This window comes from Triturus cristatus, chromosome 7 (assembly GCF_964204655.1).
Source record: "Triturus cristatus chromosome 7, aTriCri1.1, whole genome shotgun sequence".
In the NCBI taxonomy this organism is placed as follows: Eukaryota; Metazoa; Chordata; class Amphibia; order Caudata; family Salamandridae; genus Triturus; species Triturus cristatus.
The window spans coordinates 935,025,995-935,051,479 of NC_140590.1; the positions used below are offsets into that span (position 1 = coordinate 935,025,995).

The 25,485-nt window shown below is 42.0% G+C and overlaps 1 protein-coding gene across 3 annotated transcripts in view; it reads right to left on the minus strand.

The window, feature by feature from the left end:
• Positions 1 to 482: 482 nt before the first annotated feature.
• CYSTM1 (cysteine rich transmembrane module containing 1) overlaps positions 483 to 25,485 on the minus strand; it is a 167,431-nt gene continuing 142,428 nt past the window's right edge. For 2 of the 3 annotated variants that reach the window (XM_085617906.1, XM_085617905.1), the window contains one exon: positions 483 to 1,005. In XM_085617906.1, the coding sequence (XP_085474032.1) occupies positions 899 to 1,005 (107 nt within the window). In that variant the 3' untranslated portion in view covers positions 483 to 898. Of the gene's footprint in view, positions 1,006 to 5,143; positions 5,205 to 25,485 lie in introns of all 3 variants that reach the window. The other variant, XM_085617907.1, reaches the window with a different exon arrangement.

The window sequence follows — 25,485 nt, forward strand, 5'->3', positions numbered from 1 at the left end:
CACATACAAAGACACCACTATAACCAGGTTTTCTATACTAGATGGAAATCTTCCATTCCTTGATTAACCCATGGTCCTAAAATCTTTTGTCTCAATTACATTAAAAAAAGTTTGTATCTCTCCCTAGTCAAAGCATGAAGCAATATAGTCACTAAATTGCTGTATCAATGCTAAATGATTTCCTCCTTCATGATCTGCATTAACTGAATGAAAATGTATCCCAGATCAACCAGCATTTAGGCACAGGAAGATCAGTCCTACCAGTACCTTTCATAAACCAAGCCTCTGATCACAGTTCTGGAACATGGTGGCCTGCAGTCTTGTCTTATTGCTTTGGTGGGCCTTAATTGCCTTTTGTCAGCTCTTGAAACGCCCACCACCTGGGGTAGGTGCCGCCTCTACAGTACTGGAAAGTACTACAACAGGATGCACTTTTAGGCAATTTAAATTCGGCAGCAAAGCATTTGGCTTACTCACAAAGATGACAAATTTCGAATTTTATTAATCTTAATTAAACTTAATAAATAAAACAGTTACAGCTTACTGCGTCTACTTTTCTATCTAAGCATTGGCCAATAAACAAAGTATTACAGCAAATTTAAGTTTAAGAAAGTACGATAGAAGGATAAATAATTGTTTTCTTCAGAAACCTTTCATCATAAATTATTCAGCACATTCTCTTACAACAAAAAGCTATGAAACATACTTTAAAAAAGTGATGGCCTCAATCAGGAGAGGCATGTACCATCACACATTTAAAGATAACCAATACAAGTGATGTTGTCTTGGCAAAAAGCTCTAATTAACAGTAGTAGAAAGACAACATTAACAAAAATCAGATCTGGATGCATAGGACTGTAGATTGACGAGGTATTGGCGTGCAGGGCTCGATCAGAACTCATGTTAGCATGTCCCAGAGGCAGCAGCAACAGAGCGCTGTCCAGCAGGCGGTTAGACAGGCACCTTCCCCGGATTCATCTCTTCTGCGCTCTTCTACAACGTATACTGAGGATAAACATGGGAAAAACAAAGTTAAACTTACTTCGTAGCTTTTAAACTAGTTGTGTGGATTTTGTAAATTTCATTAGATAATACCTGTGTCTGCGTTTCAGATTATTATACCATGTCTTGCTTCTTGTCAAACAAACATTGTATACAAAATGACCATCAAGATACTCAATGAGAATATCAGAAATCTAAAATACAATCATTCCTCTCAAAAACATTGTTACAGGTTTGTACCATTTCAAAGATGCCACAAGTTGCATCAATATATGGGGGGATGCATGTCACTTCAAGTGTAAAAATAAAATAAAAAAACAATTACACAATTGTTTCAAAAAAACCTTATGTATCTGTTATGTTGTTTTTCAGTAATGTAGGAGTTTACTTTTTAAAAAAGGAATAAAGAACTCGAATCCGAATATGTGAAGTTCCCATCTTTACCACTGGGTTCTAGTCCAGTAGATGCGAAGGCAAAGTTGGTGGATTATTATTATTTTTTTTACTTCTTTACCAAAGTAATGCTTGAATGCTTACAAACCTCAACTTGCTTTTGCCAATGTCTAGTCCTGATTTACGAAGCAATGATCTGCTGATTATTGTGCCCCAGTTGGCGCTTACAATAGGTTAAAAATATGCCGCTTAGCTGGATTTTGGTGGTAGGGAAATGGATTTCTCCAACTGGAAAAACGTTTGCCAAATGAAGGAAAAACGTACGAATGCAATCTTTCGGTTTTAAGGACAATTCAAAGTCAAAGAAGTAAGGCATATACACACGCACTAGTAACACTACGGAATTCACAGTAAATTCTAAGAATCCATTTGTGTGATAAAATAAAAACGAGTAACAGGAATAAGTAGGTGTACTTCTGAGCATGCTTGGACTTACAGTTGTTAGTACACCGCATCAGTCACATCTACACTGAATTGATACCATTTCCAGATTTCATGTAGGCGACGGTTAAATGAATGAAAAACGAAGGGTCTGTGAAATGTTCGAGCATCACATTTATGTGTAACACTTCAGGCTTACACACGGGACCTTCGTAGAAGAGTGCATAAGTTTAAAATTTACAAGCAGTTAAGCCAACCTGGGCAACTTTCACTCAGTTTTCAGTTGCATATATAGGTGTACCTATTTAACTGAATGATACATAAACAAAATACCTCTGGCACCATTAATCACATTGTTCTTTTAGCCACATTAGTATTTTTAATTGACTTTGGGCATCAACTCAATTTTAAATCAAATCTTTTTTTCTCAAGACATTGCCTTCATCGAGTGTATTTACACATATCCTACATTTATGACAACATTTATATACAATTTTTGTGTGGGGAGAGCACTCCTTAGTTGTGAACAGATAAACGGTAATTATCAATCGTAAGAAGACAGTGGTGCATCAGTTCTGTAGGAGTTTGTCCTCTCCTACTGTAAACAAGACCAGGTATTGACAGGTTGAGAACCTGTATGCAACTGAGCACTGTTCACAAAGTGTCCTTCCTGACACTGGTTTGTATGAAACTTTTGTTTTTAATTTTCAACGTTAAATCATAGTTTACTTTGCACTTTTGTACGTGGTTATTAAGTATAACAGTTTTCAAACATATGACAGTTTATCCCAATACAAATTAATGTCATTTGTACAAGAATAGCGTGGTTACACTCAATTATAACTTTGATACAATCAATTATGCATTTGTTACCAAATCATGTGTATTAGACATGTTGCATTAACATAAGAGTTTATACACAGCAGAAAAATTTATTAAATGCCCAATGCATTTCGGAACCAGCCGGTTCCTTCGTCAGGGGCCAATCTGAAAAATAAAGCGAACCATATTTCTAGTTAGGATCATGTGTTGAGGGCTCGGTCTCAATAACTCTGATACTGGACAGACGTATTTTACAACAAGTTACCTGTTTGGCTGTGTAATTGGATGTTCACTGGATGTGAAAAACGTATGTGTCTAAAAGAATAAAAGGGTAGACCGGTATGTATTAGTGCAAGTGATCAAAAGTGAGGTCCTGATGTAATGAAGCGGAAATGGGTATCAAGTTCCAAAAGAAAAAGGTCTATTCATACCTTGAGTGAGTTCATCAACTGTGTAGCTGTAGAGAAAATGACAGTACCATATTTAAACTGATAACGAGTTAAATAAACACAACTCTACGTGCATGCTGTGTAGAATAACACGCAAGTGAATTTGCCTATATACGAGTTTTGTTCGTACCTTAATGGCGATATTCGGCTGAGAAACTGTTGGAAAAATAAATAATGATGCCGCGTGTGAGTTTACAAGCAAAATATAGCGTGCATATCATTCAGATTTGCACGCACAAGACGTGTTCACTGGCAATCCCGAGACGTTTGTTATTCCTTTCATGAAACATTCTCAGGTGAGACTTCCACGATGCATCTTCGGAACCTTTAGACTATTGTTGCAGCGTGTTAACGTCCCCGCTTACGTACTCATTATATTCGGTCTTCTCTTTTCTCTCTCTTTTTTACATGCAGTCTACCATCGTATCCACGAAGGTAAGATACTAGTTCTAAAATCTAATGGCAATGTCCTTGTGCGTGCAAATCTGAATGATATGCACGCTATATTTTGCTTGTAAACTCACACGCGGCATCATTATTTATTTTTCCAACAGTTTCTCAGCCGAATATCGCCATTAAGGTACGAACAAAACTCGTATATAGGCAAATTCACTTGCGTGTTATTCTACACAGCATGCACGTAGAGTTGTGTTTATTTAACTCGTTATCAGTTTAAATATGGTACTGTCATTTTCTCTACAGCTACACAGTTGATGAACTCACTCAAGGTATGAATAGACCTTTTTCTTTTGGAACTTGATACCCATTTCCGCTTCATTACATCAGGACCTCACTTTTGATCACTTGCACTAATACATACCGGTCTACCCTTTTATTCTTTTAGACACATACGTTTTTCACATCCAGTGAACATCCAATTACACAGCCAAACAGGTAACTTGTTGTAAAATACGTCTGTCCAGTATCAGAGTTATTGAGACCGAGCCCTCAACACATGATCCTAACTAGAAATATGGTTCGCTTTATTTTTCAGATTGGCCCCTGACGAAGGAACCGGCTGGTTCCGAAATGCATTGGGCATTTAATAAATTTTTCTGCTGTGTATAAACTCTTATGTTAATGCAACATGTCTAATACACATGATTTGGTAACAAATGCATAATTGATTGTATCAAAGTTATAATTGAGTGTAACCACGCTATTCTTGTACAAATGACATTAATTTGTATTGGGATAAACTGTCATATGTTTGAAAACTGTTATACTTAATAACCACGTACAAAAGTGCAAAGTAAACTATGATTTAACGTTGAAAATTAAAAACAAAAGTTTCATACAAACCAGTGTCAGGAAGGACACTTTGTGAACAGTGCTCAGTTGCATACAGGTTCTCAACCTGTCAATACCTGGTAACATTTATATACAAAACATATACACATTTATATTTTTAGACAAGCTCTCGACTAATTAAACAGAAAAGACATTCTACATTTTTTGACATTACACACCATATATACATTTTCAACTAATATTGAAAAGGGGTTTATCTCCCCTTCTGTCCTATTGTTTTGATAACGTAATGTTTTTGGGACCAAATAACCCTTGGTCCTCAAGATATTTTAATTTGTAAAGTCCTAAATAGGGTCGGAGAGTATTTCCAAAAGCTAGTATAGAGGAGCGGAATTTAAACCGCTGAGCAGTCCATATTAGATCATTCTCTTCTTTTTCTAGTTTGCTCCGAACCGCTATATGATTAGTGCCAACGCGTTTTGACCTTAGAAATTAGGACCAAAGAAACTCTGTTCTCATTAAGGTCTTCTTCAGGGCTAGACGTATTTTTGGTAGGACATCTTTTCACCTAAAAAGATGACATATGATGATTTTTAGTGTGTATTCTTACATAAAATGGACAAACGAACTTCTGCATTGGTATTTACTCACGTACTGAGTTTAACTTCATACAGGTACAGAGACTTCCTGCCTGTTTAAATAGATTTCAAAATCACTTAATTAGATTTGAGCTCCTTATCTTATATGGGTGTTTCCAATGATTATAGTGGAGTTCATACACCTACCCGACTATTGTGTGTAAGGTCCTTCCAATGTGGTGTTTCTGGGGCTTTATTCCTGCGTTTCCTAGTGGTTTAAACAAAAAATAACATAATCAGTTCATAACCTCTTTCTTCTGTGAAGTTAATTACTTCTACTATGTTTGCTGTGTTACATGCGTTCTGCCGATTTTGTATCAGTTATAACCTTCACGCAGGTCCTAAGCGTCTTTTATAAATGAATGTAAACTGATGTTTCTTTTCTCTTCCGCTTTGTTTTTTTGCAGTGGCGTACATTCTCACGTATTGAGCGATATGTAGGGGGGTGCTTATGTACATATTCATTCGTACCTTGACTTCAAGTGGTTGGTTACTTCAGAATGCACAGCGTATTCACGTACTCCCACTTTTCTTTGTCTATAGTAAATGTAAATATATGGATACTTGTATAGCGCACGACTATCCGGAGGCCTCTCGGCGCTTATACGAATACCGCTGTGGAACCCATCCTGGCTTTTCCCTGCGAGGCGTCCACTCCTGGGCACCCCCAAGGTGGAGGCCAGGCATCCTTAGCGTTGTGGGGGCCGTTGTGGAGATTAAGCAAGCTATTGCCCAGAGTTGCAGAGTGGGACTCCATGATTGGAATGGCACCGAGGCGAGAATTATCAGGTCCGTGGAATTTTTTAGCCCAAGACCCGCCGAGGCGGGGAATTGAACCCTGGTCCCGGGCTAGACCTCTGCATCAGGGTCTGCCGCTCTAATCATTGAGCCACACTTCTCGCAGTCTCGCTGTAAGTAATATGAGAAAGCGGTATTTGTGTCCGCACCTGCTCATACCTTTACTTCAGAATCTTGTTGCGTCAAACGTGCAGCATCTTCGCATACTTCCACTCTTCGTCCGATTCCTTCACCTCTCGTGTCTGCGTTTGGTGTGGATGGCGTAGTCCGTGCTCTAACGCCATTTGATGTTTTATTCGTTGTCGTGGCGACGCCTAGCGCACCAACAGATTGTTCTTAGTGGTTAGTTCCATCCCCGCATCACTGGCTGGTGTGATGTATTGTATCTGTGCTTTTTTTTTTTAAGAAAGTTTCTTTATTTATATAATAAGCATTTACATGGATGAATACATCTCCTATGGTTTTCTTGTAATAGTTAAAGGCACGTGTGTTGATTCTTTAACATTATACGGACATTACAAGACCGGAGGCTGCCATTATGCATTATCTTTTTAATGCAGCTTCAAGCACAGCCGCCACTAGTAGTTACATCACAAAGAAGAACATCAGAACAACAAGAGTATCCAGGCAACGGCAGCACAAGGATCAGCCTCTTTTAAATGCGGCTTCAAGTCAGATAAGTTGCCTTTTTCATTCCTCCATGTACCTTTTAACCTTCTTTGATTAATTGTACTATGATTTCCTTATAAGATAGAATATGTTATTGTCTTTACTAAGATTTCCTTATAAGATGGAATATGTTATTGCTTTTTCGTTAAGATTGCACGTTATTTAAGCTTATTTTGATGTTATCTTTATCGTTTCTTTATTCCGATACATTACACCCTTTGTTCCTTGTAATCGTTCACTGAGTCGGTCCACTACAGTTTTACGACTCTTCCCGTGCTGTTCGTTTTAAAAAAAAAAAAAAAAAAAAAAAAAAAAAAAAAGAAGAGGTATCTATAGCGTTCGTTCGTTTTTTAAAATAAGACTGTCCAGAGTGTGCTTAGCTACTTCGTGGAGCGATTTTAAGATATGCTCCCCCACTCCGCGTTCCACCCGACCGCCTTCCCGGTGACATTACCTCTTAGCTTCTTCCCTCCGTATGCCACTTGCTGCATACCCGCCCATACCTCCATACCCGCCCGACTCCGGACTTCACCCACTGCAACGATGTCTTCGTGACATCGCGATCTCCCGCTGCTGATCTCTTCATATCTCCGCGATCTCCCGCAGCTTCAACGTTTAAGCTGCAGGACGTTCTGTCTTTCTTTATCTTCGCTATTATTTTTATACTAATGGAAATAGAGATGAGGGACAGCGCGTTCGTCTCGCTGCTCCCTCGATTAGAGGAAAGTCGTTAGCAACGACCCCTCACTATGCTGTTTCTTAGCAACTCACTGCCTTTCGACAGTTGGGAACTTCGTTTTACCTGTCTTGAGCCTCGTCCTGCATTATTACAGCTACTCTACTCCTTTTTTCATCAGTTTTTTATCAGAATTGTACTTACTCCTCTAATTTTAATACTCCAAGTGACCTAAAAAAAAAAAAAAAAAAAAAGAAAAAGGAAAGAGGGAAAAAATGTCTGATATGTCAGACTCTGATGACCCTCAAATTATTACACCCGCTCCCTCTAACAAAGAGGATCTTATCAAAAAAATGATCCATAAGGAGATTCATTCCTGCATGAGGGAGACTATCGATAAGATTGTTGCAGGTAAGAGACCTCCCGCACTCCTCGGAGCGCAGTCCAACGATCCACCTAATGTTGGGGGTAAAAGAACCAAGAAATGCAACAACTTAAATAATGAGGGAAGTATGGGAGGTCAAAGCACCTCATTTATATTGGGAGGACCACGCGCCTCGAAACCAGAAGGAGGACTAAGCTCCTCAAATGCTACGGGTGGCCTAAGCGCCCCAAAAAATCGTTGTGCCAACAATGACACACCTCACTGGGATGCCCTATGCGGCTCACAATACCCTAATGGCAATGCTACCCCTCTCTTGCCTAGCGTACCCTCTAATGAGTCACTTGACGAGTATATTTTGGATCTCGATCAAAATGAGGATGATTTTGACCCCGTTTTTTCTGAAGAGGAACTCCCCTCCTCCTCTAAAAAAGTTATTCTTGACCCCCTCGGTGGAGAAATGTTTTCGCCCGATAACATTCAACACCCTAGAAGCTCTCAGTGGTGGCCCCAAGATCATGTAGCCAAATTTATTAAAACTTGGGTTAAGCACCCCTTGGAAAGAGAGGCAAGAAATCTTCTTAGGGCCGAATGTCCACGCCCTGTCATTGAGGACAAAATTTGCCTTACCCCCAACCTTGACCCAGAGCTAATTAAATTCTTATTTAAATTGGGCAGAGACCCTAGAAAAGGGTTTGAACGTTCCCTCAAAACTTGCCAAGATCGCATGCTTGACATGCTCGGCCCCTTAGGCCGTATGATTGATCTTATCGAAGAAAGCTATACCAAAGGGATTCAACCTAATATTGACCTCCTACGAGGTTGGAGTCAAAGAGCACTTATTTTGTTGGGTAATGCCAACGCATCCCTCAATACAGAAAGGAGGAAAATAGTCCTCTCTAAGATTGACCCAAAACTTTGCGATATGGCGGAGAAAGAGTCCTCCTCTAATCCAAATGGTTTGTTGTTTGGCGAGGATATGATCAAAGACCTGGGGAAGTACGTGGCTACCTTTACTGCTCTGGATAGAGCGCAAGCCAACATGCGCAGAGTGTTTAACTCTAATGTTTTTGCGAGGGCCGGCAGAAGGGGTCGTTCTGCTGGCCGCTTCTTTCAAAGACCCTTTTCAAGGTCAAGAGGTTTCGGTCGAGGTTATCAACAAAACAACACCTCTTTCTTCCCTCAACGAGGCCGCTCCTTCCGTTCAAGGAACTTCAGGTCGAGAGGCATCTCCAATCAAAATCCAACAAGTGAGTACTCCTTCTCTTCTTTCTTCTTCTTTAATTCCGAAAGTAGGGGGTCGCCTAAGGTTTTTCTTCCACGTTTGGGAGCAAATTACACACGACCCTTGGGTTCTAGAGACTGTACAAGGTTTCAGAATAGATTTCACGGAGGAACCGTTCCAGTCCTCAATTCCTCTAACATTAAGCTTGACTCGGGAACAACATTCTATTGTCGAGGAAGAAGTAACTTCTATGTTAACGAAAGGTGCGATTCGAGAAGTTCCTTGGGCTTCCTTAAACTTCGTTAGCAATATCTTCCTCGTGGAAAAGAAGGACAAAGGCTGGAGACCTATAATAAACCTAAGGAACTTGAACAGGTTTGTCACTTACAATCATTTCAAGATGGAAGGTATCCATCTCCTCAAGGACATGCTTTTAGAAGGGGACTGGCTAGTCAAACTAGACCTGAAGGACGCCTACTTCACTATTCCTATGGCAGAGGAATCCCAACCTTTTCTTCAATTTGTTTGGAACAAACATCTATATCAGTTCCAAGCCCTTCCCTTCGGCCTATCATCAGCCCCGTGGTGTTTCACCAAGGTCATGAAGGCCATTACCACGTTCCTTCGGGAAAGAGGTGTCCGCCTCATAATTTATCTGGACGACATTCTAATCATGTCCCAAGACAACTCACAGATCCTGAAGGATTTAAAATCTACCATGGATTTGATAGAAAGCACAGGGTTTATTATAAACAGGGAGAAGTCCATCATGACTCCCTCCAGATCTCTAGAATTCCTCGGCTTCACGGTAGACACTGTGAAGTCCATGCTTTTACTCCCTCAGAAAAAGATATCCAAGATTCGCAAGGAAATACGCCATGTCCTAAAGTCAAACCTCCTAACCTTGCGGGGGCTAGCCAGACTTCTGGGCCTCCTTTCATCATCTATCCAAGCCATCTTCCCTGGCCCTCTTTATTACCGAGCTCTCCAGAGACTCAAAGGGAATGCCCTACGTTCCGGACTTTGGTACGGAGACCAAATTTGTCTGGTCCCAGAGGCCAAGGAGGAACTCTCTTGGTGGCTGGAGAATTTGGACGCATGGAACGGGAAGGCCATTTTTGGGACTTCTCCGGACCTGATTCTGGAATCGGATGCAAGCCTTCATGGCTGGGGTGCCTGTTTTCAGAACCAAAGCACCGGGGGTTCATGGTCTTACTCGGAGAGCTGCCTCCATATAAACTTCCTGGAACTCACCGCTGGTCTTTATGCTCTAATGAGCTTCAGGGAATCCCTTCAAGGGAAATCAGTCCTCCTCAAAATGGACAACATATCGGCCGTTGCTTATATAAATCGCTTAGGAGGAACACGGTCTCCGGACCTCTCCAACCTGGCCAAGAAATTATGGATGTTTTGTTTAAAACACCAAATCTCCCTAAAAGCAGAATATCTACCCGGCCTAAAAAATGTTTGTGCGGATTGGAATTCAAGGTTCCTCGTAGATCATACCGATTGGAAATTAAATCCAATAATATTCAACAATTTAAACCTTATTTGGGGTCCCCTAGAAATAGACCTTTTCGCAAGCAGACTCACAGCACAACTTCCAATTTATTTCAGCTGGCTCCCAGACCCGGGGGCCGTAGCGGTAGATGCCTTTCTCCATCTCTGGAAGGACCTTCGGGGATATGCCTTTCCCCCCTTTGCATTGATCCAGCGTGTCCTCCAGAAGTTGAGGACAGAACGCTTATCAATAGTCCTAATAACACCTTTTTGGCCGTCCCAAGCTTGGTTCCCGTCAACTTTGGAATTAGCTTACAAAAAACCCTTTCTACTCCCAGCTGCTCCAAACCTCCTAAAGGACAGAAACGATTTCGATCATCCCCTGGTTCTGAATGGGACTTTGAGCCTTCTTGCCTGGAAAGTGTCAGGCGAGCCAACGAAATCACTGGACTTTCGGCGCAAGCTTCATCTCTCCTCCAGGACTCCTGGGCACCCGGTACCCATTCTAGATACAACGGAATCTGGAAAAGATGGGTTCGTTGGTGCATGGAAAGGAACCTGGATTCCGTGGAGGCCCCTATTGTACATGTAACCAATTTCCTGGTAGAGCAATTTGACAGAGGTCTTTCCTACAGATCCATTAACTGTTATAGGTCGGCCATTTCCGCTGGTCATTCCCTCCTTAATGATCGTTCCATTGGCAAGAACCCAATCATTTGTAGAGTTATGAAAAGTATCAGGCTTAAGAGACCTCCTAAGCCTAAATATGATTCGCTTTGGGATGTAAGACAACTTCTTGACCTTTTTTGTAATTGGCCGGATAATAGTCTGTTAAGCAACAAATTTCTCTCGGTCAAACTAGCTTCCCTCCTTTGCCTTATTTCCTGCCGTAGGGTCTCGGATGTTAAAGCCTTAGAGGTATCCAACAGATCCTATGATGCCTTTGGCGTCAGATTTGATATTCTTAGAAGAACTAAAACAATGTCTGATATGATTTTTTACCCTAGATTTGACTCTTGCAAGAAGCTATGTGTAGTCGACTGCATGAGAGAATATGATCTAAGGACTACCCCTCTTCGCTCTCCTGGCGTGACCCAACTCCTACTTTCTTTCGTCAGACCCTTTAAACCTGTTTCTTCTACTACAATAGCTAGATGGGTTAAATTAGCTATGCAATTGTCAGGCATCGATCTTTCTAGATTTCAAGCTCATTCCTTAAGGGGAGCTATGGCTAGTCAGTCCTTTTGGAAAGGAGCCAAGTTAGACGACATCCTAAAAGCAGCTGATTGGTCGAGCTCCTTTACCTTTGCAAGACATTACTGCAAACCTGTCGAACACATATCAGATGTAGTTCTCGCTGACTACCAACATGCATAATGGCAGCCTCCGGTCTTGTAATGAAATTGCGATTCTCCTATTACCATGACCAGAGAATCTGGATTTCATTAAAGACACGGAGGCTGACATTATCCCACCTCTCCCTTCCCAGGGTGGATTTTAGCCTCCTGTTTTTTCGCATTATTTAATGCTTTGTTTTTTATTACATTACTCTTTCATTTTCTAATTTAGACTACTATTGCCTTTGTGCTTTTGCTATCTTTATTCTTGATTGCAATTTTGTTTGTGGCTTTTGCCTTCTTTAACATCCGTTGTTTCTCTCCCCTTCATAGGGTGATATGTACCTTTCCTAATTTTGTTTACCTTTTCAGATAATTCGTCTTGACTGGACTGCAGTTACCTGCCTGCTCTGTTCCATGGATTATTTCTTTTGGATGTCACCAACTTTTGGACTTCGTTGTCACGGAGGAAGTTTTTTCTTCTTCTCCTTCCTTGTTTTTCATCGCATTTAAAAGAGGCTGATCCTTGTGCTGCCGTTGCCTGGATACTCTTGTTGTTCTGATGTTCTTCTTTGTGATGTAACTACTAGTGGCGGCTGTGCTTGAAGCTGCATTAAAAAGATAATGCATAATGTCAGCCTCCGTGTCTTTAATGAAATCCAGATTCTCTGGTCATGGTAATAGGAGAATCGCAATTCTTTAACATTATACGGACATACTTGGCGAAAATGGATGTACCTCCCATGTTTTCACATCATAATTGGATGCACGCGCACTTTTAAATTCTTTTTAAGATCCAGCATTTCCATGAGGCTTTCCTACATTATCCCGTGCTTTGTGTGTGTATTATTATTCGCTTTGGTAGCACGTTGCACTCTGTCTTGGACTGGTCTGATTGGACAGCACGTCCTAACAGCGCTGTCTGCTTTTTATATATTTCGTACTGGGTGTCTGTGAAAGCTTTATCGTTTTTTGTTTTTGGGCAAACTCTGCATCGGTGCTGCAGGGCGCCTAAGATACTTTGTTTAGGTAAACCTTTTTATCAAGGATGTTAATTGCAGGGGTTCGCCTTTTGGTTGTGTGCAGATGTAATTTATCATAACTTTCATAATTCTAAATTATTTTCATGCAGTTGTTGGGAGATCAGCCAAGTGTATACTGTTTTTCACAATTGCTGGCAGGTCTGGCGGAATTCATTTAGCTCATCCAAAACGCTCAACCGCAATTTGTCAATTCCGACATTTCGTTTAGACCGTTTTCAATTGTGCCCAAAAATGTAATGGTTTTTGCCTCAACATTGGAAAGGACATTGTCAATATTGCTTCCAGTTATATGACGTAGCACAGTCCACCTCATATCGCTTGGACCATGTCCTTTTTCTGTATAATGAGCCACCATGGGTGTATTAGGGGTCTTGCATCTGATGTGAGAACAATGTTGTGAAATTCGTTTTTTTACAGGCTGGGTTGTTTTTCCAATGTACGCTTTAGTGCATGGACAGATAACACAGTATATGACATTGTGGGTATTACAGTTCGCAAAATCCTCATGTTTGATGCATTTCTTGCCATATACAAATTTTGTTCCTTCCGTAGTGCTATCGCAGGATACACAGTTGCCACATTTTCTGTGGCCTTTAATTGGTGGTAGGGCCAACATTGTTCTTAAAGAGTGGTCTTGTTTTTTGATAATGGTGTTAGCATTGACACCTTTTTGAAACCTCTGGTATGTGACACCACAAGCTATACAAGAGACTATGCAAGCAATTACATTCTTGGAAAATCAACCATTTGAGGAAGAAAATGAAATATTGGTGACTCTTGATATAGTGAGTCTCTATTCCAACATTCCTCAAGAAGCAGGTCTAGAGGCACTTGAAGCCTTTTTGGAAAAACGTGAGACCTCACAATGTACCCTCCGAATTTCTGTGACAACTGGCAGAGATATGCTTGAAACATAACTTTTTCACCTTCAACAACACCCAATTTTTGCAAGTTATGGGTACTGCGATGGGATGTCCTTTTGCACCAGAAATGGCCATAATGTTTAGGGCCTTATTTGAAGATATGTGGATATATAACAACAATCCATAAGATGGACACATTAAAATATGGCGTCGATATATCGACGATGTGTTTATGCTATCGAGAGGAAAAGAGGAACAACTAAACACATTCGTAATCTGGTTGAACAATAGGAATCCCAACATACAGTTCACATTAAGTTCAAGTAAGACAGAAATGAACTTTTTGGATCTCATAATAAAACATGAAGGACACCTTTACACCACTTTATACACAAAGAAGACGGACAAACACTTTCTTGCATTTCTCTAGCTTTCACCAACGTAACCTCCGAGAAAATCTACCACTGAGCCATTTTCTTAGAATAAGGAGAAACTGCACAAAGAAGGAAGACTACTTTGAGAATGCCGCAGAACTTATAAAAAAATTGACTGTGAGGAATAATCCAAAAAAACTCCTCAAACGGGCCATGAAAAGGGCCTGGTGTACTCCCCGTGACACACTGCTTACTCCACGAAACAGGAAGGAAGACACTCCCTTAGTTTGTGTCACTACTTTTTCTGGCATTACTAATGAGGTACAAAAAATTGTTCGAAAGAATTGGAACACGGTAAAAGGTCTCACACCTTTTACACAGACACCAATCTTCGGTTTAAAGAAGAACAGAAGTATAAAAGACAAACTTGTTAAGAGCTAACACCATTATCAAAAAACAAGACAACTCTTTAAGAACAATGTTGGGCCTACCACCAATTAGAGGCCACAGAAAATGTGGCAACTGTGTTTCCTGCGATAGCACTACGGAAGGAACAAAATTCGTATATGGCAACAAATACATCAAACATGAGGATTTTACGAACTGTAATACCCACAATGTCATACTGTGTTATCTGTCCATGCACTAAAGCGTACATTGGAAAAACAAGCCAGCCTGTAAAACAACGAATTTCACAACATCGTTCTCGCATCAGATGCAAGACCCCTAGTGCACCCATGGTGGCTCATTACACAGAAAAAGGACATGGTCCAAGCGATATGAGGTGGACTGTGCTACGTCATAACTGGAAGCAATATTGACAATGTCCTTTCCAAAGTTGAGGCAAAAACCATTACATTTTTGGGCACAATTGAAAGCGGTCTAAACGAAATGTCGGAATTGACAAATTGCGGTTGAGCGTTTGATGAACTAAATGAATTCCGCCAGACCTGCCAGCAATTGTGAAAAACAGTATACACTTGACTGATCTCCCAAAAACTGCATGAAAATAATTTAGAATTATTAAAGTTATGATAAATTACATCCGCACACAACCAAAAGGCGAACCCCTGCAATTCACATCCTTGATAAAAAGGTTTACCTAAACAAAGCATCTTAGGCGCCCTGCAGCACCGATGCAGAGTTTGCCCAAAAACAAAAAACAATAAAGCTTTCACAGACACCCAGTACGAAATCTATAAAAAGCAGACAGTGCTGTTAGGACGTGCTGTCCAATCAGACCAGTCCAAGACAGAGTGCAACGTGCTACCATAGCGAATAATAATACGCACAAAAAGCACGGGATAATGTAGGAAAACCTCATGGAAATGCTGGATCATCAAACAATTTTTTAAAGTGCGCATGCATCCAATTATGATGTGAAAACATGGGAGGTACATCCATTTTCGCCAAGTATGTCCGTATAATGTTCACGAATCAACAAACGTGCATTTAACCAGTACAAGAAAACCATGGGAGATATATGCATCCATGTAAATGCTTAATATATAAATAAAGAAACTTTCTTTAAAAAAAAGCACAGATACAATACGTCACACCAGCCAGTGACGCGGGGAAGGAACTAACCACTAAGAACAATCTATGTTGGTACGCTAGGCGTCGCCACGACAATGAATAAAACATCAAATGGCGTTGGAGCACGGACTACGCCATCCACACCAAACGTGGAAACGAGAGGTGAAGGAATCGGACAAGGAGTGGAAGTATGCAAAGATGCTGCACGTTTGAAGCAACAAGATTCTGAAGTAAAGGTACGAGCGGGTGCGGACACAAATACCGCTTTCTCATATTACTTAGAGCGAGACTGCACGCTACTATAGACAAAGAAAAGTGGGAGTACGTGAATACGCTGCGCATTCTGAAGTAGCCAACCACTTTAAGTCAAGGTACGAATGATATGTACATAAGCACCCCCCTACATATCGCTCAATACGTGAGAATGTACGCCACTGCAAAAAAACAAAGCAGATGAGAAAAGAAGCATCAGTTTACATTCTTTTATAAAAGACGCTTAGGACCTGTGCGAAGGTTATAACTGATACAAAAATGGCAGAGCGCATGTAACACAGAAAACACAGGAGAAGTAATTAGCTTCACAGAACAAAGAGGTTAGGAACGGATTATGATATTTTTTGTTTAATCCACTAGGAAATGCAGGATAGAGCCCCAGAAACACCACATTGGAAGGACCTTACACACAATAGTCAGGTAGGTGTATGAACTCCACTATAATCATTGGAAACACCCATATAAGATAAGGAGCTCAGATCTAATTAAGTGATTTTGAAATCTATTTAAACAGGCAGGAAGTCTCTGTACCTGTATTAAGCAAAACTCAGTACATGAGTAAATACCAATGCAGAAGTTAGTTTGTCCATTTTATGTAAGAATACACACTAAAAATCATCATATGTCATCTTTTTAGGTGAAAAGATGTCCTACCAAAAATACGTCTAGCCCTGAAGAAGACCTTAATGAGAACAGAGCTTCTTTGGTCCTAATTTCTAAGGTTGAAACGCGTTGGCACTAATCATATAGCGGTTCGGAGCAAACTAGAAAAAGAAGAGATTGATCCAATATGGACTGCTCAGCGGTTTAAATTCCGCTCCTCTATACTAGCTTTTGGAAACACTCTCCGACCCCATTTAGGACTTTACAAATTAAAACATCTTAACGACCAAGGGTTATATGGTCCCAAAAACATTACGTTATCAAAACATTAAGAAAAAAAGGGAGATAAACACCTTTTCAATATTAGTTGAAAATGTATATATGGTGTGTAATGTCAAAAAATGTAGAATATGTCTTTTCTGTTTGTTTAATTAGTCGAGAGCTTGTCTAAAAATATAAATGTGTATATGTTTTGTATATCAATGTTCTAAATGTCATAAAGGTAGGAGATGTGTAAATACACTCGATAAAGGAAATGTCTCATGAGAAAAAAAGATTTGATGAAAAATTAAAATTATGAGTTGATGCCCATAGTCAATTAAAAGGACTGATGTGGCTAAAGGAACACTGTGATTAATGGTGCCAGAGGTATTTTGTTTACGTATCGGCCAGTATATTGATTTCGGCCTCTGGATTCCTAAACTGAATCATTCCCCTATGTTATATACTCCCTATTTAACTGAATGCCACGGTTTTTTATTTCACTGCTTCCGATGCCATTTTTTATGTATAAGAATAAGTACTGGGATTCAACCATAGTTCATGCAGACCGAGCACCAACAATTCATACACTACACCTCTGTCAGAAAGCAATCCAAGTCACCAATCTTCGTGAATACCTCCTTTGAGGTTCAGCAACACTATTCAATACAAGACAGCATTTGTGATAACATTCTTACCAAGGTTTAGCCCACAACGTCGGTCAGAGAAGAAACTTTCAAGCATACAACTAGGTTCTCCTAAAATATGCTTATGGAAATGGTTCTCCAAGCTTCAGGCCTCGGTGTTTCCACATCGGTAGTGGTTTACATATATTGTAGTTTTTTTTTTTATGTGCAACAAACTAGAGTCAATAAGAATGCTACAAAGGCTATATCACACATTTTAAGTAGGTATTACCAAATGAAGCTATGACAAACCAGTCACTTATTAGTAACTTATTAGCTCACCGTCCGATTTATCAAAGGATTCTGAAATTCTTGTACTAATTTAGGAGAGACAATGGTTAACTCAGATTAACATGCATGAAACAAGCATTATCGCGACACGTTTTGCTGTAGGGCAAACATCTGTGCAACATAGCCCTTCATGGTTACTTTGTTAACTTGATTAAACAACCATTTTTTCCTGTTAATTTTTATTGTGGTGCTTACTAAATTATTGGAGACACTGTTGACAAAGAACCAAAAAGGTAATTATGGTTATCTTGAGAAAATTGTAACCCTAAATCTTCAATGTAATCAGTTATAGACTATAACAATTTTAAAATTTGAGAGCATAAGATCAGCTGGGGACAGGTTTATAAAAGGAAACAAAGCCAGAAGGTGTCGCCTTCCAAATGTAGGTGCAGAACTTTCAGCTTAAGCGGTACTTTACCCCCCCACCTGCAAAATGACCAACCTTCTTGGATTTATTTTTAAAGAATAACAAAAATATTTTTTAAATGGCCGCTGAGGTGTGGTCACACATGGAGGGCATCTTAGAATTCTTTTTTTTGGTGAAACTTTATAATTAATCTGCTGTTCAAAGAAGGACGATTTGCTGTTTTGGAACAGTAAATTAGGAAATTTGGGATTGCAATTTAAGCAGAGTAGCGAGTGGCCTTGGGAGCACTGTCTGGGCTCCTGCAAAAAATATATTTAACAAAAAATATATATATATATATATCAGGCATTGGGAAGTGGAGGAGCAGCGTAACTAAAGGGAAGGGTGCGATCTAGTAGACTTGTGGCTCCCAGGCTCTTGCAAAAGCAATTTAAAAAATCTGAAAGAAAAAAAAGACAACGAAGGGGGAAATAACAGCTCACCTTGTGGTGTAAAACTGCAGTACCGTACGAGAGGACACTGATGAGAGTGATGAAATCCATGCACTTCCATGGAGTTTGAAATTTCAAATGCAATATGGATGCCTGATGTTAGGGTGGAAGGATACAATTCATCCAATCTAAATCTTTAGAAATAAAAGCTATGCTCTAGGGGCGCGACAATAAAACAAGAATATGTAGGAAAATAAGGAGCACTGAACTGAGATAGACAAGAGCCATCCAATCACAAGAAGGCTGACCTATTGCCCACTAGGTGTTGTAGACAAGAGGTTATTGACAACAGACAACTAAAGCAGGTTGCAGGCAACATTTAAAAATCAAATTGCTAAGCAACTTTCTTTTTTTTTTTTGTGAAGTCTCAACCTAGTGAAAAACTTCTCTGGCCAAATCACTATCAAACCCTACCTTGGGCAGCCCTGCCAAGTACCGCGCATCAGGCGTTAGACGAACCATTTCAGTGTGGTGATCCGCATCACCACACTGAAATGCGATGTCATGCATAAAAAGCATAGCGCCGCCTGTGCATAGCGCCTGCCTCGGCCGTCAAGACTTAGAGCTGCTGTGCTGAGTGAAACTATTAAACTGGGGCAGCTAGCGCGCTGCTCCCTGCAGGCTTGGGGGCTGGCTGAGTGCACGCACTACTATCTATCAATATTGGACGGTCGGCACTACTGCAGCGCGTCTAACTCAATGACATCAGGCGAGGCAGCACCTAATAACCACTACCAAGACATCAAGCTGACCCGAGGCAGGTTGTGAATGAGACAGTGATAGGTCGAGGAGGTTACGTTCTGCTGTTGCCTGCGGTGGCATGAGCAGGTGTCTGCAGTTTTGAAAATAAGTTGAGGGACTGCAGAGGCTATAGCTCTGCTCATACTGTCGCGCTGTAATTTAAATTCAAGAACCCCACGTGGAGCCCAGAGCACAGCTGCTGCTGAGCCTGAATACCCCGGGCAGCGAGTTTGCAAAGGGAGACGTTGTGGCCAGGAGGACTCGGATGCGGGCGGCCCTATGTAGTCTGCTCAGTGTGTTTTCATGAGCCCATTACTGAGAGTCTTGACATGATGTGGCATGCAGTGACTCACGCTGCCGTCCAGCTAAGTGTGTGCCGCAGCCTCTTGCCCCCAGTCAATGCCCGCGGCTGTCAAGTGCATGAGTTAGTGTATTAACTCATTACTTAAGCAGCTCATCTGTGCCCCTGCCTGAGAAGCTGGGCTGCAGGTAGCAGTGCGCCGACCTGGGTGGACCGCTTAGAGTTCATTTTTAAACTTGGGTTGACTCGTTTTTGCTAAACACTTCGCGCCCGGCTGCTGGCTGTGGGTGGCAGTTACGAGTTGTTTCTCACCATATAGTAGTGCAGACAGTTAACATGCCTGCACCAAAGAATGTGTACCTTCACATTACAATATCACAAACCGTATTTTATGGAGGCAGCTCAGAGGGTTTTTGCTTTAGCCATGGCAATCCTTTTACTTGTTGTTCTCCAGCCACACTTGCGGCTGAGCTGGGAGATGGGGTGGTGTGCTTGGGTGTAAAAGCTCCAGCTGGAGACTAGTGTACCTTGACAAACTGCTGCAAACATCAGTTGTTTTGTACCTGTTTCAAGTTCTTCCTAGCGTTTCCCCTCAATCATATGGGTGTCATTTCTGGTATTTATAGGTTTCCTTCGTCTTTATTGCATGATTTTGCTTGCGAGAACGTGTCACTCCTAGACGTTGATATGTCACTCATAATTACACTGAAATTATGAAAGAGTCACACATAGCAATCTGGAACCTTGGCAGTTATGCTTGGGCTTTTCTCTTCATTACCATTTGAAATGTAAAGCACCAGATTCCTCTCCTTCTCGCTGGCCCAGACGAATGGTGCAGTACTGTTCATTAGCAATGGCCTCCATTACATTAAAAAACATAAGAGACAGGTGGGAGATGTGGACAGTGATGCATGTTATGGACAATCTGAAGCAAAGTCTCTAACTTCCTCAAACAGCCTGCACGCTAACAGGGCTGTCTCTCCCCTACATCCTCCAGATGGTAAGCCGCAGTGGGATCAAAGAGAATCGTCTAAGTATAAACGGCAGCCAACATTGGAACATTTTCTCAAGGAATCAGAAGAATGAATAAGTGACTAAAGAGGTTCCTTGTGCAAAACGGGATTAGTACTTTTAATGTTAGGGTCAGTATTCAAATTTTAAGAATTCCAGTGTAACTCAGTAAACCAAATAGCTCCGGGTGTCACAAATGGCAGAGCCCAAAAGTCACTCCAGCTTTCAGTAAGGACACTGACTGGCTCAATCAACTTTGTCTTCCCAAATTAACCATCCAAAGCGTGTCATCAATTGACTCAAATGCCAAACAATGCCCTATTGGAGACAACAGGATTATGGTAGAATGGTGTCAGAACAAATTACAGAGCCTCTCTGCCAACTGTGTCATCAACCCCAGTATCACACAATCCAAGAAGAAATCTGTGGTACCCACATGTGAGGCCACATGGCAGCCCCACAGATTTCATACACTATAAAAACTATTTGACAATGGTCTGTCTCCACTATTCTTCGATTAATATACTGCTACACACATTTGATCTCCAATTGTTTCAGGTTATCGTTCTTTTAAGTAAAGTAACAAAAAGTAAAGTGATGACACAGTACTTCAGCCTTTTAGGTTTGAAGCCCAGTCCGACTATATTGGATGTAATTCACTATAACGGAGGACGCATGCTTAAAGGGGCCATCCAGTGAATGATGTCACAACAGATCTCAAAACAGGAGCATGGTTCAAACAAAGCAGCACCCTAGAATGCTTATTGATGGTGATTGTTAGTGATGAGGAACAGTGTAAAAGTAATGAATTTCTTTCTCTTCACTGGATAGCTCCTCTAAATAAAACTTTTTTTATTGTGTGCCTGTTTGGTCCCACCACATGGTGTCCTCTTAATCATTACACTGTCAAACGTGAACAATGGTCGATTTGCAGATCTTAGACTCCAATGTAATTAATTGGCTGTGAGATGTTTCAATAGAAAACATTACATACATACCACACTGCAATGATTTGCAAATATTTCCATGTTAACAAATTGTATCTGATCCGGTTTCAAACGGCGTTTGCTTACACTTGGAAACCGCATCAGATTGGGTGGTTAGAATTTTTGTTTTATATTGTCACGCATTTCAAATTCCACAGACTTTACTCTTTGAGCATAACATTCCAGAGTCATTATTACTAGCAAAAGTCTGTAGTCTCCAACCCACCCTATATAAAATAACTGTAAACTCCTCCCTGAGTCACAGCTGTGTATTTTCTTGTTGCTGTATCAATGTCTCTAATTGAGGAAGCCCTGGTCTGGGGTTGAACCACTGACTGGACCTATAACTCTCACCCCGTAACATGACATAGTGGACGCTATCCCCCCTCAAGGCTTATAGTGAAGGTGCATTGTCTGTTAAGGATCTACAGACACCGGTGAGCCCCAAAGTGAGGGCTCCGAGGCAGCATTTTCTGGATCCTTTAAACTGTCCACTAGAGTTTCCCAGCCCTTGGCCACCTCAATCAAACCAATCGCTAATCTAGCCTCTCTTAACAGCACTCCCCCCCCCCCCCCCCCATACCCTGCCGATCTCTCTAGTTCCCTCTTCCATGCGGTTACTCTGGGTCCTCCCGGGGCCTTCCAATGCCTTGTAATTTCCTTTTTAGCCAGCAGGAAGGCTAATTCCTGGAATTTGCTTGTGACCTTGGTTTTAGAGGTATGGGGGAACCAACCCAGCAGACAATGGGCTGGGGAGCAGGGGGATCTTTTTTCGTGCCTTTAGCTACCACCTTAGAGATCTACTCCCAGTAGCGGTTCAGTGGTGGGTAAATCTACAGCGTATGTAGAATTTCAGCTCCCACCTCGCCACACCAAGCTGCATCATCTGTATGGAAGTACTTATTAATACTAAATAACAGAAGAGGGTCCTTGGGTATCAAAATATAGGGAGAGGAAGGCAGGGAAAATCACAGAGCAATAACAAACCTCTCCCTATCCATTAAGTAATATGTAGGGGATACATCCAAAAATAAGAACAACATTGTCCCACAGATAAAATTATTTTCTCAATTTATTTTATCCAAAAACTTTTTGGGGGAGTCGTATATATAAATTCAATTATAACAAATCTTAATCATTCCTATACATAAAATCACCCGAGCAGCCCCACTATGACATAGTACAAAATCATCACAGACATGACAACACCACAACTCACAGACACACCAAACATACCCCAGTAAAGAAAAACAACAACAATACATCCAACAGACCAATGTTACAAAAATCAGACAAATATTTTCAAAACATCATGATAGAACAACAAACAAGGAGCGCCAACGCGCGTTTCGGAGTGGACTTAAAGACCAACAGTCCCGTTGTCAGGGTGCAGAAGGTACAATTCATGAGGTGGTCAGATCCCATCCAGAGTTTCTCAATTATATATATAGAAAGTGGTGTAGAGGGCTCCTTTGTCACAATGTATCAATGCATATAAACATGATTTAGATGGCACGGACTAGCAGGCAAAGACCAAAGACTTAGTCATACATCAGGTTGACTTCAAGATGGTCAGAAGTACAATGAAATGAAGATAAAATCCGCCCAGTTCCAATGTTAAACCGGTCAAATGTGGACAACAAGAGGGTCTCCAGACACGAAGTCAAAAGGAAGCTGTACGTCAATCACCAAGGGCAGAAGAAAAGACTGCAATGCATAAAAGCGGGAGGTCAGAGAAGCACTAGAGTTAGATGGGGGCCGTTCGATATCAAAGGGTCTCAGGTAGATAACTTTCGAGGCTGGTGAGTCCTGATGCGTAGTAGCTGGGGGTCTCTCTTCTTCCATGGAAATCAGTCAAACGCAACGATCTAAAAGCTGGTCTAATTCCCTTCAAGCAAATGAAAAATCCTAACCGCCAGATAAGATAGGCAACGAGTTTCCCACTGCAAGGTTCTTAAATCCTCCGGCGAGTCATGGTCCCCTGTCGTCGGGAACACAGTGGATTTCTGCCAGTTGACTTTAAGGCCTGAAAGGGCACCGAACTTCATCATTCCCCTAGCTCCTGGCAAATCATTTCTTGTATCGCGGATGAAGATCAACAAACCATCCGTATACAGTGCTATATGATGGAAATAGGCACCTGTTGTATACCTTGATATCGACTCTGTTCTGGCCAGGGGTTCCATAGCTAGCGGCAGGGCCGGACTGGGCACCAAAACCGGCCCTGGCAAAGTGCTCGGCCGCCCCCGAGGCTTGGGGGTGCCGCCGAGGTCTTTGCCAGGGCCGGTTTTCGGCCGATTTTGTTACAGGGCCGATTTTGCAGCTATGCTGCAAAAACGGCTCTGTAACAAAAACGGCCCCCAGAGGCCCAAAACCGGCCCCCACCCGTGCGGCGCACCGGGGGATTGCCCGATGCCCGCTACGGCCAGTCCGGCCCTGGCTAGCGTGAAAATTAATGGATACGGGGGCATCCGTGTCTCATGCCTCTCTCCACGGTATACCTCTCTGATATTGTGTGGCCTGTATGGACCCTAGCAAGCGTGTAAAGCCATCGAACCCATGTTAGGAAGCCTCTCCCCAATTGCATGTATTTCATTACCCCATATAATGCATGTGTTCCATTACCCCATATAAAAAGCTCCACTCAAGATTGTCAAAACCCTTTTCTATATCTATAGCAAATACAGCTGGCACCTCACTATCATTCAATAGCTTCCAGCAGCGACAGCAGCCGCTGTATACTGATAGCAGTGTTATGCCCAGGATTAATCTAGCCTGGTCGGGGTCTATTAGTTTAGTCCTATACGGCCGGAGTGTAGTGGAAAAAAAAGTCTACTCAATATCTTAAAATCCAGATTCAGCATCGACAGAGGCAGATAGGACCTGCAGTCATGTGGCGGTTTACTAGGCTTTAAGAGTACTACTATCAGAGCTTCTTGGGTGGAGCCAGGGAGGCAGCCCTTTGCTCTGGTGGCAGCGTTAAGTGCCACTAATTTGGCAGCCAATTCCTCAACGTAGGAGATTTAAAGCTAGACTGGGAGCCCATCAGTTCCTGGATTTTTACCTCGTGCCAGTCCCTTAACTGCTGCTCTTACTTCCTGTATTGTGCTCGGAAGGGGTAGGGGCATGAGAAAATCCCAGATTGCTGCTTTGTCATGCTGCATCCCTGGTGTTCGTTCACTCCTCCAGACAAGAAAACAAAAGCTGCACATGAACCTGTTTGGGTAACGCGCTAGAGTGCTTATGAATATAGAGCTGCGGAGCAGGAAGCGAAGGAGCGGAGCGCGAGGTTGGTCGAGGGTACAGGACGTAGACCGGGAGGACTCGTAACAACAAGAGTACAGAACCCTACGGACAGCTCTACCACAACCGGCCCAGGTACAGACAACCTTTGCCCACTATACCTCAGGATGTTGTGTCCATTAGGGGAGCGATAGTGCAAGTCTCCCCCACGCCCACCTCTGTTTCAACGCGATACAGACACGCTCCTTAATAACTGAATGATTTTGAGCATCGTCACCAGGACCAGCCTTTTAACCTTGTTTTTATTATCGAGTTGTTCTAAAGCAAATCATAGGGGTCCCTGTTACCGCTATTCTGCCACTTTGCTTTTCCATCTGTGAGCCTGCTGACTCAGTCTGTGGGTATTGACACCCGCCAACGCCTGCTCTGGAGGTGCTACTCTGCTGCCGCCCGTTTGTAATCCTCCCTAAGGACTTCACTGACCAGGGTACAACGGGGACCTGCCCAGCTGTTCTGGGACCTGCTGACGAGGGGGAGGCACCGGTCTAACTCTGCGCATAAAGCGTCGCCTCTACCCCGCAGCGTGGGTCCCTGTTACCGCTATCCTGCCACTTTGCTTTTCCTTCCGTGAGCCTGCTGACTGTCTGTGGGTATTGACACCCGCCAACGCCTGACTTGGAGGTGCTACTCTGCTGCCGCCCGTTTGTAATCCTCCCTAAGGACTTCACTGACCAGGGTGCAACGCGGACCTGCTCAGCTGTTCTGGGACCTGCTGACGAGGGGGAGGCACCGGTCCAACTCTGCGCATAAAGCGCCGCCTCTCCCCCCGCAG